The sequence below is a fragment of the Triticum aestivum genome, chromosome 1D (assembly GCF_018294505.1).
Source record: "Triticum aestivum cultivar Chinese Spring chromosome 1D, IWGSC CS RefSeq v2.1, whole genome shotgun sequence".
In the NCBI taxonomy this organism is placed as follows: domain Eukaryota; kingdom Viridiplantae; phylum Streptophyta; class Magnoliopsida; order Poales; family Poaceae; genus Triticum; species Triticum aestivum.
The window spans coordinates 81,013,114-81,035,721 of NC_057796.1; the positions used below are offsets into that span (position 1 = coordinate 81,013,114).

At 47.8% G+C, this 22,608-nt stretch overlaps 1 protein-coding gene across 1 annotated transcript; it reads left to right on the plus strand.

The window, feature by feature from the left end:
* The first annotated feature begins 14,079 nt into the window (after positions 1-14,079).
* On the plus strand, positions 14,080-16,521 carry LOC123180435 (serine/threonine-protein kinase RIPK). The gene is made up of 3 exons (XM_044592492.1): positions 14,080-14,730; positions 14,845-15,117; positions 15,591-16,521. The coding sequence occupies exons 1-3, from the start codon at positions 14,095-14,097 to the stop codon at positions 16,311-16,313; spliced, it is 1,632 nt and encodes a 543-aa protein (XP_044448427.1). The 5' UTR covers positions 14,080-14,094; the 3' UTR covers positions 16,314-16,521.
* Positions 16,522-22,608: the final 6,087 nt, after the last annotated feature.

Consider the following 22,608-nt stretch of genomic DNA (forward strand, 5'->3'; position numbering starts at 1 on the left):
GAACCTTTCAAGAAGGTGACTTAGTGCTCCGGCTCATCCAGGATCAGTCCGATATGCACAAGCTATCCCCACCTTGGGAAGGACCCTTTGTGGTCAGCAAGAACCTGAATAACGGGTCATATTACCTCATCGATGTTCGAGAGCACAAAGACTCACGTAAGTCGGAAGGAGGAGACCCGCCGGCCGTGGAATATTGCTCATCTTTGGCCTTACTACACTTGAGCCACCCGCTCTCATGATGTACATATTTTGACGATGTATATATTATGAACAGTAATAAAGCAGGACCTCTATCCTTTTCATCCTCAAAAGTTTATATGTCTTCATTATGATATTGTTAAAACAACCAACAGGGAGCGGATCATATTTGAATCCGGCTTTCCCTTTGGTACGGCTTATGATCATATTTGAATCTAGCCGCTAAAAATCATGATCACTAGGGGGCTTCTTGATCGTATCCGAATCATAGCTCAACCCCTTTTGGGTCTGACGTGGATCGTATTCGAATCAGCATCATTAAACAACTTTCAAGGTCATTTGGGGGCTTCCTGTTCAAACATAGGTCGTATTCGAACCAAAGAGAACATAGCTGTCGATACCCTCTTGATCGGCAACGCCAAAGCCACTGGGGGCTATATGATCATATTCGAATCTTAGCTTAACCCCTTTGGAACGGTTTACTGATCGTATTCGAATCAGAAGCCTCAAAATTTTGTTTGTTTCTCGTAAAAGTTTTGCAATCACAATTATCTGACTGTCTTGAGACCTTTTGGATCATATTTGAAAGCGTTTATAGGGTGGTTTCCATTCCACCGGCTTAACCTTGATCAATAAAGTTGTTAGCACATAACAAACATCATATGTGCCGGTTTTTACAGAATTGGGTTCTCACCCTCATTGTTCGGGTCACATAAACCGGCAACGTAATCAAAGGATCACAGGTATGCTGTTATGGTTATGTCTCAAAGATATAATTGAGAACCGGCTTCTTTATGATTTTTTGTTCATACTCTGGGTTCTATGTAAAATATATGACCCGCCATGCAGTAAGCCGCCAAGGGACTTGTGATTTGTTCTCCATGCAGGACAATTAAAGCAGTTCTTTAAACATAAGGAAAGCCGAGGATCAGCATAATACGGAGGAATATAAGATGGCGGCTTAAACAGTGTTGAGCGCCAGACACGTGCGCGATGGCACGACAAAATTAAGTGTTTTTCTACCCTATTACATGACTCCCCGAGTCCAAATAATGAAGCATTGTTTTTCAGCAAGGCATAAATATGGGCTGCCTGATGGATTAAATGTGTTGTTGGCCTGAAGCTTCTGGTTCATCCCTTTCCGCTCCTCCGTCTGTTTCCCTGTCCTGGAAGGTTGATGATGACTAGTCAATGCCACTCAAAGCTTCAAATTCAGCTTCATCATCAATTAACCCGGCCGGATCAACTTCAGGGGCGAAGGTATGCTTACGAATTGGAGGGATCAGGCTGATTGCTTCATAATGTGGCGTTGGGATTCTCTGATTCTCGGCGTCATAACCCGGTTGGTACTTGGTAAGATCCGTGTCGTTACCGATCAGAGTGGCCACAGGGCGTATTTCCTTCACGCAAGCGGCGAAATTCTTCTGGTCAAATGGGGTGCCGTCCTCCTTCAGGCTTGGATACCCAAGGGCGATGTCGGCCGGGTCTAGCTCCGGTAGCCACGCCTTGGCCCGGCTTAATGCGGCTATGGCTCCGGCTCTTGCAGAAGCTCGTCTTAATTCCTGGAACCGCTGAGGTAGCACGGCAAGCCGTTTTAGTACATCCGCCAGGAGAGTGGGAACTTCATTCGACAAAGCCACGACGGCTAAAGCACGTTGTGACCCGGTGTAGAGTTGTTCCACCAGTGTATAAACGGCCTTCAGCTTTATCATCATGCTTTGGTTAAGATTGGAACTCCTGGGGCCTGCATTACAAAGTCAGGTGAGTTGATGACAATTGAGATACTTGTTGAAAAAGATTTAAAATATCTAACACTTGCATAGTAACTTACCAAAGATTGCTGAGACCATCTGAGATACATGGCGTTTTAAACCGGATAACTCGGCGGTTGTTTCTGCAAGAGTCGCCTCCGCTTTCTCAGCCCGGTTGATCAAAGCGATCTTTTCATCAGCCTAGGCCTTCTTCTCTGCTTCAAAGTTCTTTTTCAGTTTCTCTTGTTCAGATACACTGAATTCAAACTTGGAGTTGGCCTTTTGGGTCTCACTCTCTTGAACTTCCAGGCGATTCTTCAAGTCAGAAATCTCCGATTCAAATGGATTAATGGTGGCCTGTATAAATGACGGGTTATAGTCAAGATCATCATAATGCAACATTAAGTCCCAAGCACTTTGCAAGCAAAGATACTTGGCACTTGGGGGCTAATGTATGCTGAAGAACTCTATTTACAGTGACGGTTCATGGAAATAAGTCTCAAGCACTTTGCAGGCAAAGGTACTTGGCACTTGGGGGCTAATGCATATTGCTGTTCAAGTACTTGATTAAAACATGATAAGGACCGGTTCAAACTTGCTGTCTAAGCCGGCCTTTGGGCGCCACAGGATAAGCCGAGTTTCTTGCATGTATTACTAAGCTGGTATTAAGTCTACAACATATTTCATCATAAGCAATAGACTTGGGGGCTGGTATAGTAAGGATAAATAAAGTATAGCAACAAGAGTTATACCTCAGATTTTTGGTGTATCTGTTTCACCATGTCAATTTCCATGTCACGGCTGTTGTGCACTTGATTTATATAACCAGAGACGATTTCTCCAGTACTCAGATGAGTAGTGACATCCAGCTTGGCTTTGCGGTGTTCCAGAAGTTCTTCCTTGGCGGAGCACTTGGCCAGCACGGTGGGTCTCCCCGGCTCAACAAAGTCAGTTTTGATGATTTCGACGTCCGGGTCATCCGCCTTGGCCGGACTAGGGATCTCCGGGTTCTCAGAACCGTCAATGGCTTGCTCGACAGGCGGATCAGTAGTAGGCGTTGGAATATCGTGGGTTGGTTTAGGCGGCGGCTAATGAGCGGAGGTATCAGGAGCAGCCGTTCTGAGCTCCGGTTCAGTCAAGATCGGCTCTTCGGCCGGCTTATTCTTCTTCGCCCTCTTGCTGGGCTTTACTTGTACGCTGTGTGAAAATCAAAGGGTTAGTACAAAAACATGAGTAAGATAAGCACAAGATAAACAGATTATCATTACCCTGGAGCGGTTTTGAAAGCTGGCATATTAGACTGCATTGATTCGCCGGAGGAAGGTGAAGTTCCCTGATAGTTTGAGTCAGAAGAATTGAGTGGTTGACGAGTGAAACCCGCCAAAGGATAAAAGAATGTAAATCGGAGATGACCTCAGTCCGGCGTTTTCTTGTTACATCGGGTAAGCCGGAGGAGAGTTCCGCATCTTTACTGGTCCGGGTCTGCCTCCGGCTCTCGTGAATCTGTCGCTTCAAAAGAAATTGAGGATCTTGGTAAGCTAAAGGATGTGAAAATCTTACTTTCCGGGTTACTCTTCGGACTTTCTATCTCGGCAAAGGCTCGGAGTCGGAGGAAATTATAGTTACCTCTTCAATCGCTACATGACTCGCTCCTGTATCCTCCTGATGATAATCAGTGTTAATAAGATGGTTAAAAAAGGAGCCTAAAGAGTCAAGAGCTACCTCTGACTCGGATGTATCCTCCAAATGAAGCATATCCGAGGCGCTAGGTTTGTTTCCCTTTTTCCGGGCAGCAGCTTTCCTAGCGGCTTTCTTAGTTTTTCTGGCTTTCTTTACAGCCTCATGGTCATACTTGACCTTCCAAAATTCGTCATCAGCCTGTGAATTATAAACAAGGGTTTTTGAGTAAAAGACGAAATTGTTAAAGTTGAAGGTAAAAATGCTCAAGTCAATAGCTTACCGCTGGAGCCAGGTTAGCTTTGCAGAAGGGACTTAAGCCTACTTTCCCACAATCTGCCAGGCTCTCATTCAGAAGAGACTTGGTCATATCATCGACAACATCCTCAGGTAAGTCATCAGGGCTGTGCCACAGAGGATCGTTCTTTTGATATGTGTAATCGCACATCAAGCCGGGGCGGCGGCTTAAAGGGATAACCCGCCAGGCAAGCCAAACCCGGACCAGGTCAATGCCATTTAGGCCATTTCCCAGAAGAGCCTTGACCTTGCTCATGGTGGGGGCAAGTGTTTGACGTTCAGCCGGAGACAGTTTATCTGGCAGGGGGTGAGTTGACTCCAGGCGCAGGGCGCAAAAGCCGGGCAGAGGGTTCTCATTAGCCGGAGAAGTGTCTTGACAGTAGAACCACGTCTGGTTCCAATCTTTAGGGTGACTCGGCGGTTCGGCATACGGGAAGAGACAGTCCCTCCGTCGCTGGATTGAGATTCTACCAAGCTCCAAGCTAGGCCCATTGGCACGTTCATTTTGACGGTTCAAATAAAATAACTCTCTAAAGAGTAGCAAGTTGGGTTCTTCTCCAAGGTACACCTCACAGAACACTTGAAAATTGCAGATATTTGACACGGAATTAGGCCCGATGTCTTGAGGTCGCAGGTCAAAAAAGTGCAAGACGTCTCTGAAAAACTTTGAGCCGGGTGGAGAAAAGCCCTGGTTCATGTGATCAGTAAATACAATAACTTCCCCTTCCTTGGGTTGAGGTTTTTTTTCTGTCGGATTAGGAGCACGATAGGACATGACTTCCTTCTTCGGCAGATAACCCGTCTTCACAAACTCTTTAAAGGTGTTATCTGTGACAATGGATTTAACCCAGTTGCATGTACCGGGTGCTTTGGGAGCCTTGGGCGGCATTATGGAGTTGGAAGCCTATGAAAAAATAAAAATTTCCGGCTCAAATTTAAGCCGGAGAAAATATTTCAATTCATATTCAAGATGGCGGCTTATGAAGGGGCCTAATGACATATGGCTAATTGTATCAGATTATTCAAGCCGCCATGGGCATCATAAGCAGTTAAGTTATTTAAACCACTGTGAGTGGTCAGAATTATTGATTGAGCATTGCCTTTTTAAGCCGGCGATAAGAGTCGCCATGGCTAACAGATACAGTTTTTTGCCTAAGTGTCGCACAAACAAGTTTCGCAGGTTGCAGCTGTTATTTTGGATCAAATGGTCGTTCAGAAAAGAAAATATTCTAGACCTAAAAACTGGTACAGATGAGTTCGTGAGTTCTAATGAGGCCTTTGTACGAAGAAAAGGGATCTGCTAGTGTCAAAAATGGGCATAAAACGGTTACCGCAGGAGTATATGTTGCCTTTTAAATCAAAAGAGGCCGCGGTGTAGGAACTCTGAAGAATCTATGATGAACAGCAAAAACGCAGAGGATCTTGCAAACCCTAAATGTGGATCTGGGGTGCGGGACGGCAAGGACTTACAGCTGCAGATCTACTGCGGAGGGTCGCCGCCGTTCTCTGATCGATTCAGGTTGATGCAGCGGCCAAGATCGACGGAGACAAGATGCTCTGCGGCGGCGGCGGCAGCGGAGCTCGAGCGGCGGTGGAGTAGCGAGAGGAAGAAGACGACGAAAGAGGGAGAATGAGGAAAGACCGAAGGTGGTGCCTATTTATAAAGGAGGACTGATAAAGCAGGCGCGAAAAACGAGGAGGCCAAACGTGGTTATCCAGCTACTCCGACGCCTCGATTTTCGGGATGGTCATTAAGATAAGGATCCGTTGGGATATGACAAAATAAAATATAAATTTAATGGAAGATGACGTCATGGCGGGTTATCATGAATCCAGAAGATGACGTCATGGCGGGTTATAACTTTTGTACAGACAGAAGACATAAGGCTTTTTCTTAAGGTATTGAAGATTGACAGGAACCGGTTCAAATCAATCTGGGGCCTAATGTTGGGGATATAACTACTAGTGTAACCCGCCCAGGAGGGGCCGGGTTATGCTATGACGATTTATCATATGAAGCCCAATATCAAGCTTGAAGATGGCGGTTCAATAAAGGGCCTAAAGCCCGCAAGCGACTTAAGGCCCGTAGTGATAAACCGCCGTAATGGCATGACTTGTGTTGTAAGGCAAGATTAACTAGTCACCGAACCGGACACTGTTTATGAGCCGGCCGGGACTCTGTAGGCCGCGGGGCGTCAACCCGTGTATAAAAGGGGACGACCCGCCGGCGGCTTCTGGCAAGTAACATCAAATCGAGAACCGGACATAGCAGATTTGCTCCCTGGTAATCGAAACCCTAGCAATTCCACCTCAACTGGATTAGGCTTTTACCTTCACCGCAAGGGGCCGAACCAGTATAAACCCTCGTGTCCTTTGTCCCACTTTAAGCTCGGCTCGGCTCAATCCCGCAACCCGCGGCGCGGCGCGTCGTGACGAGGCGAGCGGAGGAGGAGGAGTGCGCGAGGGCTTCGTTTCTTCTCAAGCTCCAATAGCATGAGGGAGAGAATCCCTTATAAACCGCTCCAACTCTCCTTCCACTAGTGGTATGGGACTAAACTTCCCACCATCTTGTCATGCCACCTACATAGGCCCTTAGAGATTAAATCTGAAATTGTCATATGGGCTCTAGGTCCATCTCATATTTCAACACATCCCTCAGCCTCTGCAGTGACCCGAAACGTCTGAATAAATAAACATGACTGGTAGGTTGAATTCAAGTTAGAGAACAGAACATCTAAACTCTAAGATCATACTGCATCGGTTCCTAATTAATTGAAGTCCGGGATTAATCCTCAGTCAAACTTGTGTAACTTTTGCTAAGTCTATGATATTTTTTTACCGAAATACACTTGATAACGAACCTAATGAAACTAACTTGATGTTGTAGACGCTGAGACACTTTCATATACTTGGTAGGATATAGACAAGTTTGACCTAAACAACGATAGAACTTTGAATAACATAGAACGGAGGGAGCAACCAGCTGCTTATTTATTTTCCCACAAACACCATAGCTGCAAGTGCCTCTACAGCACAGGACAAGCTGTTTGCCACTCCTTGGCCTGTAAATTCTGAGTAAATAGCATAACACTATCACTTTTCGTCCTATAGTTCCAAAAAACTACCACAAATTTGTTTGTGACTGATAACTACCAGAATCGGCGTCGGCTGTTTCAAAAAACCCAAAACATCCGTGGCTAAGGAATTAAACCGGTTTATGACAGGTCAGGCCCGCACCTAAACGAACCGTTTGTTTGACCGTTCGTTTGACTGTTAACTGACGTGGCATAAAATCAATCAGGTCCCTGCCAAAAAAATGAAAAGCAATCGGGTCCCTCCAGCCAGCTCCCAGCCGCCGTCCACCTCGCCTCCTTTCCCACCCCACTGGAGCTCCGCCTCCACCTAGCGGCCGCCACGCCGCCACCGGCGAGCTCACCTCCAGAGGCATGAAGGTAGGGGCTGCCGGCGGCGGCCCGTGCCCCCTTGCCCCGGCGCGGCTCGCAGTGGCCCCTCAGCACCTCCCGATGGCGCGCGGCAGCGCGGCGACCGTGCCGAAGCCCCATGGAGGGGCGCACCGCCCACCTCCGATGCCCGCCGCCGCACAGAGGTCGGCCACCTCCGCTGCCCGCCTCAACAGAGAGGCCGACCACCTCCGCTAGCCGCCTCTGCGACGAAGAGGCCGACCACATCCAAGGAGTCGGCGGCTGCTCCAGCGGCTCGCCCGAGGCACAGCCGGGCACGGGAGCGGCCGGAGGGAGCGCGTCGCCGGCCCTGCAGCACGGCCGAGCAGCCCGACGAGGTCGCCGCGTGCAGCCCGACGAGGTCGCCGCGTGCGGGCGTGCAAGCTGCAGGACGACCTCCCCAGGGACCCGATTGCTTTTTTAAAATTATTCCAGGGACCCGATTGCTTTTTTAAAATTATTCCAGGGACCCGATTGCTTTTTTACAAAACTTACGTGTAGGACCCACATGTAAGTTAGCGGTCAAACGAACGGTCAAACAAACGGTTCGTTTAGGTGCGGGCCCGACCTGTCATAAACCGGTTTAATTCCTTAGCCACGGATGTTTTGGGTTTTTTGAAATAGCCGACGCCGATTCTGATAATTATCAGTCATAAACAAATTTGTGGTAGTTTTTTGGAATCATAGGATGAAAAGTGGTAGTTTTATGCTATTTACTCGTAAATTCTACGTAGAAATATTGTGCACGTAGGGCGGTTCAGAGAGAGCGTGCAATGCATGTCTACATCCAACCTATGGATCTGGCCTGGCCACTCAACGCTTATCCGATCGGTAGCACGTGTCGTAAATGGAATGATTAACAGAGCGCGGCCGGCGCATAAACACGAGAACCGGCCGGACGTTGTAACCGCTTTGCTGCGGGCGAGGCGAGATTTGCTGCAATCAGATCGGATCCCTTCCTTTTTGCCGTTTGATGCTGCCTCATCAGCTTCAGATATAGACGCTGGAGCCAACGGCTTTACCAGCATTGCAATTTCAAGCAGCTTCCACTATCACCTAGCTTTGCTGGCCATCACTAGATATTAAAAAAAAAACAAGCCAGGACTGCCGAAGTAATAACATTTACTGATTGGCTTTAGCAGCACTTTGACGGCGACCATTCACTAACAGAAAAACGTAGACCTGGCGAGAAGAGGCAAGCATGTGCATGTTCGTACTGAAACCTCCTTCTAAAGATGTCTTTATCGGAGTAGTACTAATAAAACGCTTAACTGGCTGATACTTGTGGAATTTTCACGTGGGTCTGAGCGAGCACTTGTCACTAGTTTCTTTCTCTTTTGAGGGAAAGCACTTGGTCACTAGTTAATTTCACAGTTAACATCAACACGGAGAACATATGTATGCAATAATAATATATTCCCTTCGTTCCTAAATATTTGTTTTTCTAGAGATTTCAAATAGACTAGCAAATACGGATGTATATAGACATATTTTAGAATGTAGATTCATTCATTTTGCTTCGTATGTAGTCATTTGTTGAAATCTTTAGAAAGACAATTATTTAGGAGTGGAGGGAGTAACAGTTAACATCAACACGGAGCACGCAGATGCCCCCGTTTGAAGTAACCTCGTGAGCAAGGAGAGAAACTGTGACGCACTAACGCACCAGATTCCAAATTCAAAACTGGCGGTAAGATTTTACCGTTCTCTCGTGGAATTTCGCTCGCGAGCAAGGTGTGAATACTCAAGCTCAGGAAGCTCAACAACACATCTACTATCCTTTTCTTTTTTGAGCACGGAAGAGGCTCGAAGGCTCCAGATGATTAATTGTCAAGCAATTACATGGAGAACCATCTGATAGCAAGACCCAAAAAAATATTTACAAACAAGCCCCTCATTAATGCAAGGAGGGCCCTAAAAAGGTGCAAGGAAATTTAATCGGGTTGGAAACTGTTGAGTAACACGATTGTATTAGGCAACATAGGTTAGACTAGGAAATATTCTGACTTGCCTTGTACTCCAATTAGATCATGTACTTCTATATATATGCCCACAAGGTTCAAGCAATATATTGAACAATTCCACCAAATCCCTCTCTCCCTTCTAACATGATATCAGTTTCCGGGTTCTAAACCCTAGCCGCCGCCGCTTCCGCACCCGCGCGCCGCCCACGGGGCTGTCGGCCTCCATGACCGCTGCGGGGGCCGTGCCGCCCGCCTTGCTCCGGATTTTTTCGCTCTCTCGCCGGTCGTTTTGATCGACGTTTTCCTTTTTTGTTTCCCGATCTAATCTTCGTCGGTTTGCGTCGCCCGCCGCTGCCGCCGACCCTCGTGTGCCTCTACTCCGACCCCGATGCGACCAACGGGCCTCTCCTCCGCCCCGACGGCCACGCGCGCCCAGGCGGCCCGTCCGGGCCAGCCGCTGTCCGCGCGTCGCCCTGCTCCGACCGGGACACCTGCACCGTCCCGACCCGGCAGCCTCGCGCCATGCGACGGCCAATAATAGCCGTCGCTCGCTCGCCGGCCCGCCCATCGATCCACGTCACCCGCCTCTGTCGTGTCTGCACGGCGGCCCGGCGGTCTACCTCACCGGCCTCATCCTTGACTGCGTCGGGCTGACTGCGTCAGACTCATCGGCTACCTTAGCTAGGGCCCCGCTGCTACGTTGGTCGCTCGGCCCTCGCTGCCCGGGCGCCGGCGCTGCTTTGGCAGCCCGAGTGCCGGTGCTGACAAGCTCGTCCGCACGACGTCCCACGCCGTTCGTCGTCGCCGGCCTCATCCCGGACTCCGCCACCACCACTCCTCTACCGAGCGGCGTCCCCGACCTCGCGCCGGATCGGCTTGATCACCCGCTCGCCACCGCGATCCGCCTCCTCTACGTCGCGCGACCGACCAGGCCCGTTGGTGACGCGCGCCTTCGCGGGTCCCGTGAAGATCGTCCTGAGTACCGCGCGCCTCTCCGCCGATCGAGCATCGGGCTGCCGCTGTGTCGCCCCGTCGAGCCGCAGCGCCGCCGCCCCCTGGTTCTCCTCGCGGCTGCATCGACTCGTGCGTCGCCGCTGCGTCGCCCCTTCGGGGCGTAGTGCCGCGATACGCGGTCCCCGACGCCGCCCCGAGGCCGTCCCGCGGCTGCACCGACTCGCGAACCGCTGTTGCGTCGCCTCTTCGGGCCGCAGCGCCGCGGCCCGCGGTCCCCGCCGTCGCCCCAACCCGCCTGTCACCGCTGCGTCGCCCCTTCGGGCCGTAGCGCCGCGGCCCGCGGTCCACTCCGCCGTCACCGCGCGTCGACCTCCCGTGGTATGCGCCGCGCCGTCTCCCTTGGCGCAGAAACACCACCGTCCGCGCCGGTCTTCGTCACGCTGTTAGGGTTCTTCGCCTACTTCGAGCACCGCCGCCGCACTCCTAACCTAGCCGCCGCCGCCGTCAGGCCGCCGTCGCCGCTCTTCTTTGGCCGCCGCCCGTCCACCCCCTTCGTCTTCATCCAAGCACCAGCCCGTCGCCAGCTTCGCCGTCATCTACCCCGACCACCGTTGGTGACATCGGCCCTGCGCCGATGGACGCCGCAATCGTCGTCGAGTTCTTCTCTGCTGGCCCCTCCGACTTCTCCGACATGGCGTACAGCTTGTGCAGGTCCCTCGTCTATGCATGCCCGGTGCTGGCAACACCGATGCGTGCCTTCATCCACGACGTGTCCCCGGGCCTGGCAAGCCTGGTCGGCGCTTCGTCAACTTTGTCTTCGTCCGTCTACGCATGCCCGGTGTTGGCAACACCGGTGCGTGCCTTCATCCACGATGTGTCCCCGGGCTTGGCAAACCCGCCGCAACGCGTCGTCAACAACATTTTCTTCCCGGCGCACCCCTACTTCGACATCACTGCGCCCATGCTAACTCGGCGCCCTCTTGCGCCTGCGGCTCCACGGCGACTTCCTCGACACCGGCCACCCCGACTCGACATAGACCACGGCATTCTTCGCACGACTACCTCGAACACGGCTCCACCACCCACGCTCTTGGCTACATCGACAAACGGAACAAAGGGCTACCGCCTTGCTTGACCAACCTCGTCGGGTGCCACTCCAGCCACGACTCCGCGATGCGTCGACCGTTACGACTGGGGGGGGGGGTGTCCGTCGGCTTGCCTTCGGATTCTTCTCCAGTCTCACCGTTTGCATCGCTACCGTTGTGACTGCGGGGGGATGTTGAGTAACGTGATTGTATTAGGAAACATAGGCTAGACTAGGAAATATTCTGGCTTGCCTTGTACTCCAAGTAGATCATGTACTCCTATATATATGTCCACGAGGCTCAAGCAATACATCGAACAATTCCACCAAATCCCTCTCTTCCTTCTAACAGAAACAACTCCATGCCAGCACCGAGGACGAGACCACTTGGTACGACAAGCCCACCATGACTGGACTACCCGGACTCCGCATAGAAGTGCACTTCCCCCATGCGGTAGCATGGCCGTGAGGAATGTAAGGGGCTGCCATTCCGCCTTAGAATGCAATGGAACACCGAAGGAGACCGACAGGCCATTGTGGGCGCCCCAGTCTCTCCAAGTCCACTGATGGTGATGTGTGTCGTCCCCATCTGCATATTCTCAGTCGCACCTCTCTTCATGGAAGATCAGGCCAAGAAGAGAGAGGCCGGAGTACTTTCTCCTACGCAGGGATACACTTCAACCTCGTCGGAAGCTGGGATCCTACGAGGTATGACAACAATGGAGTGATCCAGTCTAGACTTGCCCACCATAGTGACAAGCAGAGAACTGGAGGAGCACCCCAGCGGCGTCTCCTGGTGCCACCACTGCAAGCTTTTGTCTAAAAGGTAAAGTTACTAAAATACCATTTACGTCTCATAAGGAACGAGCAACTAACTTATTGATAATCATACATATGAATGTGTGCAGTTCAATAATGGTTCTCCTCGGTGGTGCCACGAGGCAATACAACCTATACAAGATAGGTTATGAGAAGAAAGGTTTCTTTTCTCTGCTCATGAGAAAGAATTCTAAAAAAAGGGTTTTTTTGGCATGCAATATGCTTGAGTGTGTGATGTCCGTCTCAAATTGATGGTGTTTCAATATTTGAGCAGCTATCAGAAAAAAAAAACCAGGACTGTGAGAAAGTTTGAAAAAAAAAGCACTGTTTGGAGCTTATTTTGTCTTTTTTGCCATGCGCTTCTTGAATGTTGAAACACCATCAAATTTTGCACGAACATCATGCATTCAAGCATCTGCTTGAAAAAATATCTTTTTATTTTTTCTATATTTTTTGATTTTACTGTTAATTGAGAACAATGAGCCCAGGCTTGGATAGCAATTACCGTGCACTCAATTTGCTTTTTGTAAAAGTAATGTGTACACATTTGTACACCTACATACCTATGTAATTCGGCCCATGCATCCATTGGTCAGCGTTTTCATGGTATTTTCTCTTTAGCAAAAGCTAACGGAAGCAGGTAAACCAATCTTCCGGAACAAGCATATGGTGTCAAAAGATATGCCAGAATGACATAATAGTCTGAACATTCTTCACGGTCAATGGTGCGAGGCTAATGCTATGTCACTCCATACGTGACACACGCAGAGAATAACTATAATACAGTTGTGAGAAAGAAAAAGAAGAAGAAAAATAGTGTCCCACCCAAAACGTCAACTGATAAACACGACAGATAAGCTGGATTCTGGTTAGCGGACAGAACAGCTAAACTGCAATGTTATGATAACCAGCCTGCTAAGTTTCTTCGAAGGCGCGCGGGGCTGGGGCTGTCACAGACAAACATCATATTGCAATAATGCAAGTGCCTCTGAAGCACACGACAAGTTGCTCGCCACTCCTTGACCTGTAAAATTGTATTCGTAGAGAAGAGTATTGTGCACGTACGGCCGATCAGAACAGAGCGTGCAACGCATCTCTGCATCCAACCTGTCGATCATCTGGCCGCGCAACATTCTCCGATCTCTAGCGCACGTGTCATTATTGATGGAAGTAGTAGTATCAACAGAAGCCAGAAGGACCAGCGCATAAACACGAGAACCGCCCGGAAGTTGCACCCGCTGTGCTGCCGATGCGAGATTTGCTGGAATCAGATCGCGTTTGATGCTGCATGCTCTACCAGCTTCAGGTAGCAGCTCGCGGCTTCCTTACCAGCTTCCACTGTCACCCGGCGCTGCTGGCCAAGGCCTGGCTGAAAACCATTTTACTAGCAGAAGAACATGGACCTAGCCAGAAGAGGCAAGTATCTTCTCTCGTAGTAAAACATTCAACTGGCTGCCCTGCCGATCGGCATATGTTGGATTTTCACGTGGCCTGACATCTGCCACTAGTTAATTTGCATCGCCCATCGGTCAATCACGGCCAGCATCCACACGGAGCGCCCTGCTTCAAGGAACCTCACGTTTTCCACCCGTCCCGTCGCGCGCCGGGTCAGCGTCACGCACGTAAAGCGGTGCGATGCGCCCGCGCACCAGATTCCAGATTACCGGTCTCCCGTGGCATCTCGCTCGCTCGCCCGTTCCGTACGAGGGGAAAGGAGAGGAAGGTGTGAATAGTCAAGCGCGGGGAGCTCAACGACCAACTCGTCTGCTGCCTTTTTTTTTTGTTCGCTACTGCCCGCAGGCCCGCGCGTCGCGGCTTCGTGCCCCGCGACAGGGTCAAGGCAAGCCAACACCACGCACGATTCCGTTCCCTCCCGTGCCCGCCATTATATGCCCGCCGTCGCCCACCGATGCTTCGTCGTCAACCAGTCTCTCCTCCCCCATCTCTTCTTCAACTCCCCTGACCCTCACACCGGAATTCACAGGCTCAACCAAGAAAGCAACCAGTCTGCATCGAGAGGATCGTTGCCAGTTCTTCCGATTCTTGCTCTTGCATTGCGCAGTCCATCTTCGATCGCCGCGGAGCTGGTGTCACCGATGGCTTCAGCACAGCCGTGGAAGTCTATGTTCTGCTGCGTCGGAGCGGGGGCGGCCGTGGACGAAGAAGGGCCGTCGCCGTCTTCCACGCCGAGGCGGAGGAGAGGGGAGCGGAGGACGCTGCTGCCGTCGTCGTCCGCGTCGACGGCGTCCCGGGTCTCCCTGTCCAGCCTGGGGTCGACGGGCACGCTGACGCCGGAGGACCTCTCGCTGACGCTGTCCGGCTCCAACCTGCACGCCTTCACCTACGCCGAGCTCAAGGCGGCCACCGCCGGCTTCTCCCGCTCCAGGTACCTCGGCTGCGGCGGCTTCGGGCCCGTGTACAAGGGCCAGCTCGCCGCCGAGCTCCGGCCGGGCCTGGAGGCGCAGACGGTCGCCGTCAAGTACCTCGACCTCGACTCCAGCTCGCAGGGCCATAACGAGTGGCTGGTAAGTCGACCCACTGACTCCACCATTGTTGTTGCACGTACGGATGCATGATCTGTCAAATAAAATACCTCCATTATTGCGCCAACTAACTTCTCGATCCGATTGGTTCTGCAGGCGGAGGTGTTCTTCCTTGGGCAACTGAGGCACAGGAACCTGGTGAAGCTGGTCGGCTACTGCTATGAGGAGGAGCACCGGATGCTGGCGTACGAATTCATGGGCACCGGCAGCCTGGAGAAGCACCTCTTCAGAAGCATCGACGGCCCCATGCCGTGGATGACGAGGATGAAGATCGCCGTCGGCGCCGCCAAGGGCCTCGCCTTCCTCCACGGCGCCGACACGCCGGTCATCTTCCGCGACCTCAAGGCGTCCAACATCTTGCTCGACTCGGTGAGTCAACTCAACTGCCCGATTAATCCAATTATCTCATCATTTTTGAGACTTGACCACGAGTTGGCGATAGAGCAACTTGTGGACGGATGAATGTCAAAGTCTGGCACCCGTTTTTTTTTTGACGAAAAACAGCATTGTGCTGATTTCATTCATTAAGATAGGATGAGACACCCCAAGAAATACAGGTCAAGGTTTGCTAGGGTTTGCTGGCTTCGCTGGAAAAGCCAGCGGCGCCATGATTAGGACTTGGAATTGGAAGGTTCCTGGATGCCCATTTCTCACATAAATCCTACTACTCACAATCAATAAATCTGTACCCACCCGTGCCATAATGTATGATTATGTCAGTATCAAAGCAACAGCCTGACAGATACAGCTTAGCACGATAGAAACGTTGTCAGGTTACATGGATATATCTGTGTTTGTCACATGTTATCTTTGCCTAACCTAATTTGCTTCTTGCATTTCAGGACTATACCGCCAAGCTGTCCGACTTCGGCCTCGCCAAGGATGGCCCCAACGGCGACGCCACCCATGTCACGACACGTATCATGGGTACACATGGATATGCCGCACCAGAGTACATCATGACGGGGCATCTGACCGCTAAGAGCGACGTTTATAGCTTCGGCGTGGTGCTCCTCGAGCTATTATCGGGTCGGCGGTCCATTGACCGTGCTCGGCGTTCCAGGGAGCAAAGCTTGGTTGACTATGCCAGACCATACCTCAAGAAGCAGGACAAGCTGCACCGGGTCATGGATCCGGCTTTGGAATGCCAATACTCGTCTCAGGGGGCTGAACTGGCTGCACGAGTAGCGTACAAATGCTTGAGCCAAAACTCAAAGTTGAGGCCCACCATGAAAGAGGTCGTTCAGGCCCTAGAGCCCATACTCAAGATGGACGACTACCTACAAGTGGGTACATTCGTGTTCACAGTCGTAGTGGAAAATACTGATAAAAGCGTCGAGAACAAAGGAAAGCTTATTGATGACGAGTGGAAGGCTGACATGAAGGTTGAGAAGATTGTAGAGGACAAGCACCAGAGCCACCAAGATCGACACCGGCAAAAGTTCCCAAACTCAACGATACACGCTGACATTTTGCTGCAACGGGATGGTGCCATCGGGCCGTATACCACTGCGCTACAACGTCACCGAAGAGCATCAAGTTACACTGAGGAAAGGGGTGCATAGTGTTGATCATCACAGAGCTTAGTTAGGACCGTTGTTAAGGAGTAAGAGTATCAAAATGGAAGATTGTACATATTTGAACTAGATCCTGTAGGTGTGTAACACAAGTCACGGATCACCAAATTGGTTTGGTTGAGAGAGAATTTTTTAGAAAAAAATATAGATGTATTATTCTTTTATGAGAAATCTTGATAGTGAAGTTGGGTGTAAATGCCAAAAGTTTTGTGAGAAGTCCGGTTAATGTATTGGATTAATCAGATAAGTGTCAAAGTATATAAATAGCAAGCGAGAATGATAAATGTTTTCTGAAATGGTAATTTTGTTACCTTCATGTTAGAAAAAGTTGCTCCCATAATCCGGTTTCTGCGCTTTGTCCTCATGTCATTTTTTTTGACGTAACCTCATGTCATTTTGGTGGTATTGTGAGCCTCTAGTATACCATCCTTTTCATTGAGAAGTCTATGGATAAAGCCAGAAACCTAAAAGGGATTCTTTCCTGTTTGGAAAGCCTTTATGGTATGAAAATCAGTTTCCATAAAAGTGACATATTGACTATTAATGTGGATGCTGAGCAGGCAAACTTCTATGCTCATTTTTTTCTGCTGTAAAATGGTTCATTTCCTTTCAAGAATTTGGGGGTTCCCCTACATTTTAACAAGCTGAAAATAGAGGATCTGCAGCATGTCATGGACAGATTCATTAAGAATATATCTAGATGACTAGGTTAAAAATATGTCTTATAGGGGCAAATCCACCTTTCTTCGATCATGTATCACCAGTATATCTGCTTACTTTTTTCCGAACCGGGCTTTCCCCCTTTCCATTACTTTCATAACGGAAATACAGAGTCTCAGAAACTGAAACCAGCAAGGCTAGAGAGAAAGAGGAAAAGCGAGTTCGGGGCAACACCAGGAAACCCACTATCTGCGCCTGTCATCAGGAACAACAGATCATGGGGCGAAAACCTGGGTGTCACCCAAAACCGCACTACGAACACCTACGCAAAGTATCACCAGTCTTACAGACACCACCATCAGGCACCAAGCCACAACGGCCATAACAAAACAACCCAAAAGAACTACCAGAACACCCACAGCAAGGACCAAAGAACACCACCCTGTTCATCCAGCACACGAGACTCCAGGATGCATCGACGGCTCTTCTTCGCCAAAACACCAGAAACTTACTGATCAGGGTCCGCAGCGTCTTCTTCCTCAGTTCCCATCACGTCCGTCCCTAGTTGGAATCGGGGGGACCGCAAAGCAGCAGCATCTGTGTTGTGTTCTCCTTCAGCATCTCCGCTCCTTTTTTCACCATCTCCCCTATCTCTGGTTTCTGGAGACCTGCCCAGTACATCAAAAGGCACAAGCTGTAAATTCAATTTCAAATGGAGAGTTAATCCATTTGAGTTCGAAAGTGGCTCAGTTCCTGGCCAGCCAAATAGCCCAACATATAGCAGCCAAGCCAATGGTGTATATTTTGTCCAGCCCAGGTAAGAAACTATACATCCACACATAGTATTGCCAGATAGTATTAGGGCAGCAATCAGTTCCAAGCACGGAACCTACGGTTCTCCACACCACCCTGGAAACAGGGCACAAGAACATCAAGTGTTAAGTTGTTTCTAATTAGTCACAAAAAGAACAGCAAGAATCCCCTGGCCATAATCTTTTTTTCATGTTGTCCCTAGTCAGGATGGCATTCTGTGCCATCTGCCACAAGAATATTTTTATTTTAAGAGGCAGTTTTGCATCCCAGATCCATTTAAAGTTAGATCCTGCAATATCCCTCTCTAGCCATGTGTACATGGACTTTGTATTATATTTGCCCGACCTGTCTAGTTTCCAATAAACCTCATCTGGCAAATCACTTTGTTTCAGAGTTAACATCTCTTTTTTCATTTCCTCCCATTGTTTCGTCATCTCATGAGACATCCTCCTCCTAAAAGAGGAGATCTGATCAAGACATTTAAATTTGTCAACAGTACAGTTTTGGTCAATACAAGTCTCAAAGAGCAGTGGGAATCTGTCTTTAAAAGGGATTCTACTAGCCAGGCTATCAAGCCAGAGTGTAGCCACATCTCCCCTGTTCAAATTAATACCTCTACCCAGCATATAAAGGTCTTTCACTTTCAGAAGTGATTTCCAGCAAGGCGAGTCACTGGCTTTGTGTTTAACCACAGCAACCGAAGTTTTCTTTAAGTATTTAGCCTTAATTATATCTTGCCAGAGCCCTTTCTTTTTCTCAAGCTTCCACCACCATTTCACTAAAAGACTAATATTCTGTTTCCTCAAGTCTTTAACACCCAAACCCCCTTTCTTTTTGGATCGACATATACGGCTCCATTTAACCATATGGTAGCCTCTTTTTTTTTCCTTTTCTTTGCCAGAAAAATTTTCTTCTAGGTTTGTCCCACTTCTCCAAGGTAGTCTTGTTCAGAAGAAACATAGACATGTAAAAAGTAGGAATATGTGACAGCACAGAGTTCACTTTAATCAGCCTCCCCCCCATGGATAGAGCTTCACTAATCCAATTTTCACAGTGATCGATGAATTTGTCATCTACAAAGGCCCAATCACTACACTTCAAACCAGCATAGCTCACATGCATGCCTAGGTATTTGATAGGGAAGTTACCTATCTGGCAGTTAAACATCTCAGCATATTTTTGCATAGTAGTATCATCAGCACGTATCGAAAAGATTTCACTTTTCAGAAAATTGATTTTCAGCCCAGACATGACTTAAAAAGATATAACAACAGCTTAATATTAAGAGCATTTCTAGGATTATCCTCGAAGCATAGGATCGTGTCATCCGCATATTGCAAGATAGCCACCCCATTTGGTATCAAATCAGATGCTAACCCTTTGAACAAGCCATTCTGCTGAGCTTTAATCACCATTTTTGTCAAGCAGTCAGCGGCTAAGTTAAAGAGGAAAGGTGAGAATGGGTCTCCCTGGCGCACCCCTTTTGAACTTTGAAAATAGGGCCCCACCTCGTCATTCAGTTTCACACTAACTGTGCCTCCTACCAAGATTTTCCTAACCCATTCAGTCCATTGTGGATGAAACTCCCTCATCTTATGACAATTTAACAGGAAATTCCAGTTAACTTTGTCGTAAGCTTTCTCGAAGTCTAGCTTCAACACGATCCCAGGTTTTTTCTTACTATAAGTATGATGGAGAATCTCATGTAAAGACTTGATTCCATCCATTATATCTCTTTTCTTAATAAAAGCATTTTGGTGTCTACTAAAGAGGACATCAACATAAGGCTCTAGTCTAATAGTAAGCACCTTAGTGATTAGTTTATAAATGCATCTCAGCAAGCATATGGGGCGGAACTGCTGAATTTTATTAGCACCCGCAACTTTAGGTAGTAAAGTAATGATCCCATAATTCAAGCGCTGCACATCTAGTTTGGTGTCATGAAACCACTCAAACAGGAGCATCACCTCACTTTTTACTATTTCCCAGCAATGTTGAAAAACTTAAATGAGGATATTAACAGGTCCTGGTGCTTTATTTGGCTTCATAGAAAAGAGAGCATTTTTTATTTCTGTTTCAGAAAAGGGCCTAGTAAGAATGAAATTATCAATATCTGTCAATTTCTCATTAGACTCCCACATATCCTCTTTTAACTTGCATAGATTTCCAGATGCAGGTCCAAAAAGGTCCTTATAGAACTTTGTTGCATGTTTCAACAGGTTTTTAGTCCCCTCTATCATCTCATCTCCACAACTAAGTGAGAAAATAGTATTCCTCCTCCTTCTCCCGTTTACTATTCTGTGAAAGTAGTCAGTATTTCTATCCCCTTTCAACAACCAATTTTCATGGGTATTTTTGCATCCATGCAATCTCCTCTTCTACCAGTAGATTATATAATTCAACCAAAATCTCAACTTTCTTGCAGTATAATTCAGGGGAAAGCACATCAGTTTCTTCTAGTTTTTCTAGATGTTCAAGTTCCTCTCTAAGATCTCTCCTTCTCTTTCTAGATTTCCCAAACAGGTTAGATCCCCAACCTTTGGCAAATTTCTTGAATCTCTTCATTTTGATATTCAAAACATCAATATGATCATTTGCATTCACAGGTTTCATCCACACCTTAGCAACTAAGGGTATAAACTCAGGATTTTTGAGCCAATTAAGATCTAATCTGAAATCTCTCTTCTGACTTGTATTAGGAATAAAGTCTTCAGTATTCAAGAGCAAAGGGCTATGATCTGAAATCGCTTTAGTTAGTTTCCTGACAAAAGTCAAAGGAAATTGCCTTTCCCAAGAACTGGACATAAGTATACGGTCCAATTTTTCCAGGGTAGGAATTTGTTGATTATTAGACCAAGTATATATACCACCATTCATGTCAACTTCCCTAAGACAGAATGTATTAATGATGGAGTTAACGAGATCAGTAGCATGACTCATTCTAGTTTTCTTATTTTTCTCCTTAGCATATCTAAGAATATTAAAGTCTCCCCCTACAATGTAAGGGCAAGTAATATTGCTACACATGTCAGACAACTCTGTCAAAAATTCCATTTTATACTCTTCATGAGCAGAGCCATACACTACCAGAATACAGTATACCACTTTTTTCTCTTATCCCATAGTTCAAGCTTCATGATATATTTACGTGTCTCACAGGATCTAACTTCAAAAGTATCTTCCTTAGTACCACAAAGAATTCCCCCAGATTTACCTATTGAAGGGATCCACCTCCAATCAAAATACTGTCCTGGATCAAATTTCCTCAAGAATTTAGAGGAAAAGTCCTTCTTCATTGTTTCCTGAATACCAATAAAATCTAAACAGTAATCTCTAACCAGGTCAGATAAGCAAGTAGCCATACCCCTCTTCCCCACTCCCCTATAGTTCCAGAAGAGGCTAATCATTTTTTCTTACATTTGGGAGATTGTCTTTTGTTGCTAGGTTTACCAGGAAGCATGGTCGAACCAGCATCAAAAGACACTTTGTTTTTCTGACTTCTAGTCACAGGTTTGGAAATTACTACATTAACCCTCTTCTTATCCTTCTTTCTAGATCTAACAACAGTAAACTCCTCTTCATCCACCTCACCATCCCTCACCCAGTCAGTATTTAGAGGGGATTTGTCCCCAGCAGCATTGGTAATAAACAACATATTATCTTTTTGTTTCTCACCATTTTCAGTTTTCTCAGTTATATTGGCTCTGGACTTTTCCAGTTCTCTAATCACATCAATAACAGTAAAATTATTATCAGGGATATCCACCGCCATCATTGAGGCAGTATCAACAATTTCTAGATTGGACAAAATCTCAAAAGAGTTGGAATTAGGAGTTGTTTCATTACCTTGAAGATTTCTCTTCTTGGTCAATTTTTCAGCTCGGACCCCCATATGTTCCATGTTACCACCGGCTGTTCTTTGGCTTATCCTGACTTGCATTTCATCCACCATAGGTGGGGTAGGGATCACCTCCACATTCTCTTCCTCAGAAGTATCAGGAGACTGCACAGAATACACCAAGGGCACTTGCTGACCTGATACATCATCAGGATCCAGTTCAGTGACATCAGGTTGCCCCAACACAGCATCTAGATAAGATGTTTTTGCTCTGACAAGTGAAACACTAGGTATGATCTGCATGGTATTCACCACATTTTTTTCATATGATATGGTTTCTGGAGACACCCCCATTTGTTTTCTCTGTTTTCAGCAGCAATAGTGTCAATGAGAAGCTCATTATCAATCTCCTCACTTTCCTCCTCAGAGAAATTCTCCTCATTTTCTTTTTGATTTTTCCCAGCATCATTTCCCTCTTCCATATTTTCTATTAAAGCTGGCATGTGCACTCCCCTCACAACTGAATTGGGAGGAGCAAAAAACTTCCCCAAAGTGGAAGAAGAGCCCCCCTGGTCACCATTTTGCACATTTTATGTGATTCTAGCCCTCTTGGGTGACACCCCCTTGTCTGCATCCTGAGTAATTGTCATAGTTCCTTTAGGATTATTTTTAACCAGAATTTTATCCACCGAGTAGAAGACATCATAGAAATGATCTCCCAACACCCCCTCTGCCTTAGCTGGGATGTTCTCAGCATCTCTACAACCCAACTTAATCCTGACCGACTCGGGTCTGTTGACAGTAGATTTGTCGATGTCAAGAGTCACACCCACCAAAGATCCAACATAAGCAATATTTTTTTCACACCTTTTTTCCAAAGGGATGTTGCTAACATTGACCCAAGCAATGTTAAGTACACCCTTGGCACCCACAGATTCAGACCATTTTTTGAGACTCACCACAGCACCACAG

What these genes read in the sequence shown, in the direction of transcription:
- LOC123180435 (XM_044592492.1), top strand. Translation starts at nt 14,095, where the DNA reads ATGCCCGCCGTCGCCCACCGATGCTTCGTCGTCAACCAGTCTCTCCTC. An exon ending in AGGGCCATAACGAGTGGCTG is followed by an intron (nt 14,731 to 14,844) that starts GTAAGTCGACCC and finishes TTGGTTCTGCAG; the next exon opens with GCGGAGGTGTTCTTCCTTGG. An exon ending in CCAACATCTTGCTCGACTCG is followed by an intron (nt 15,118 to 15,590) that starts GTGAGTCAACTC and finishes CTTGCATTTCAG; the next exon opens with GACTATACCGCCAAGCTGTC.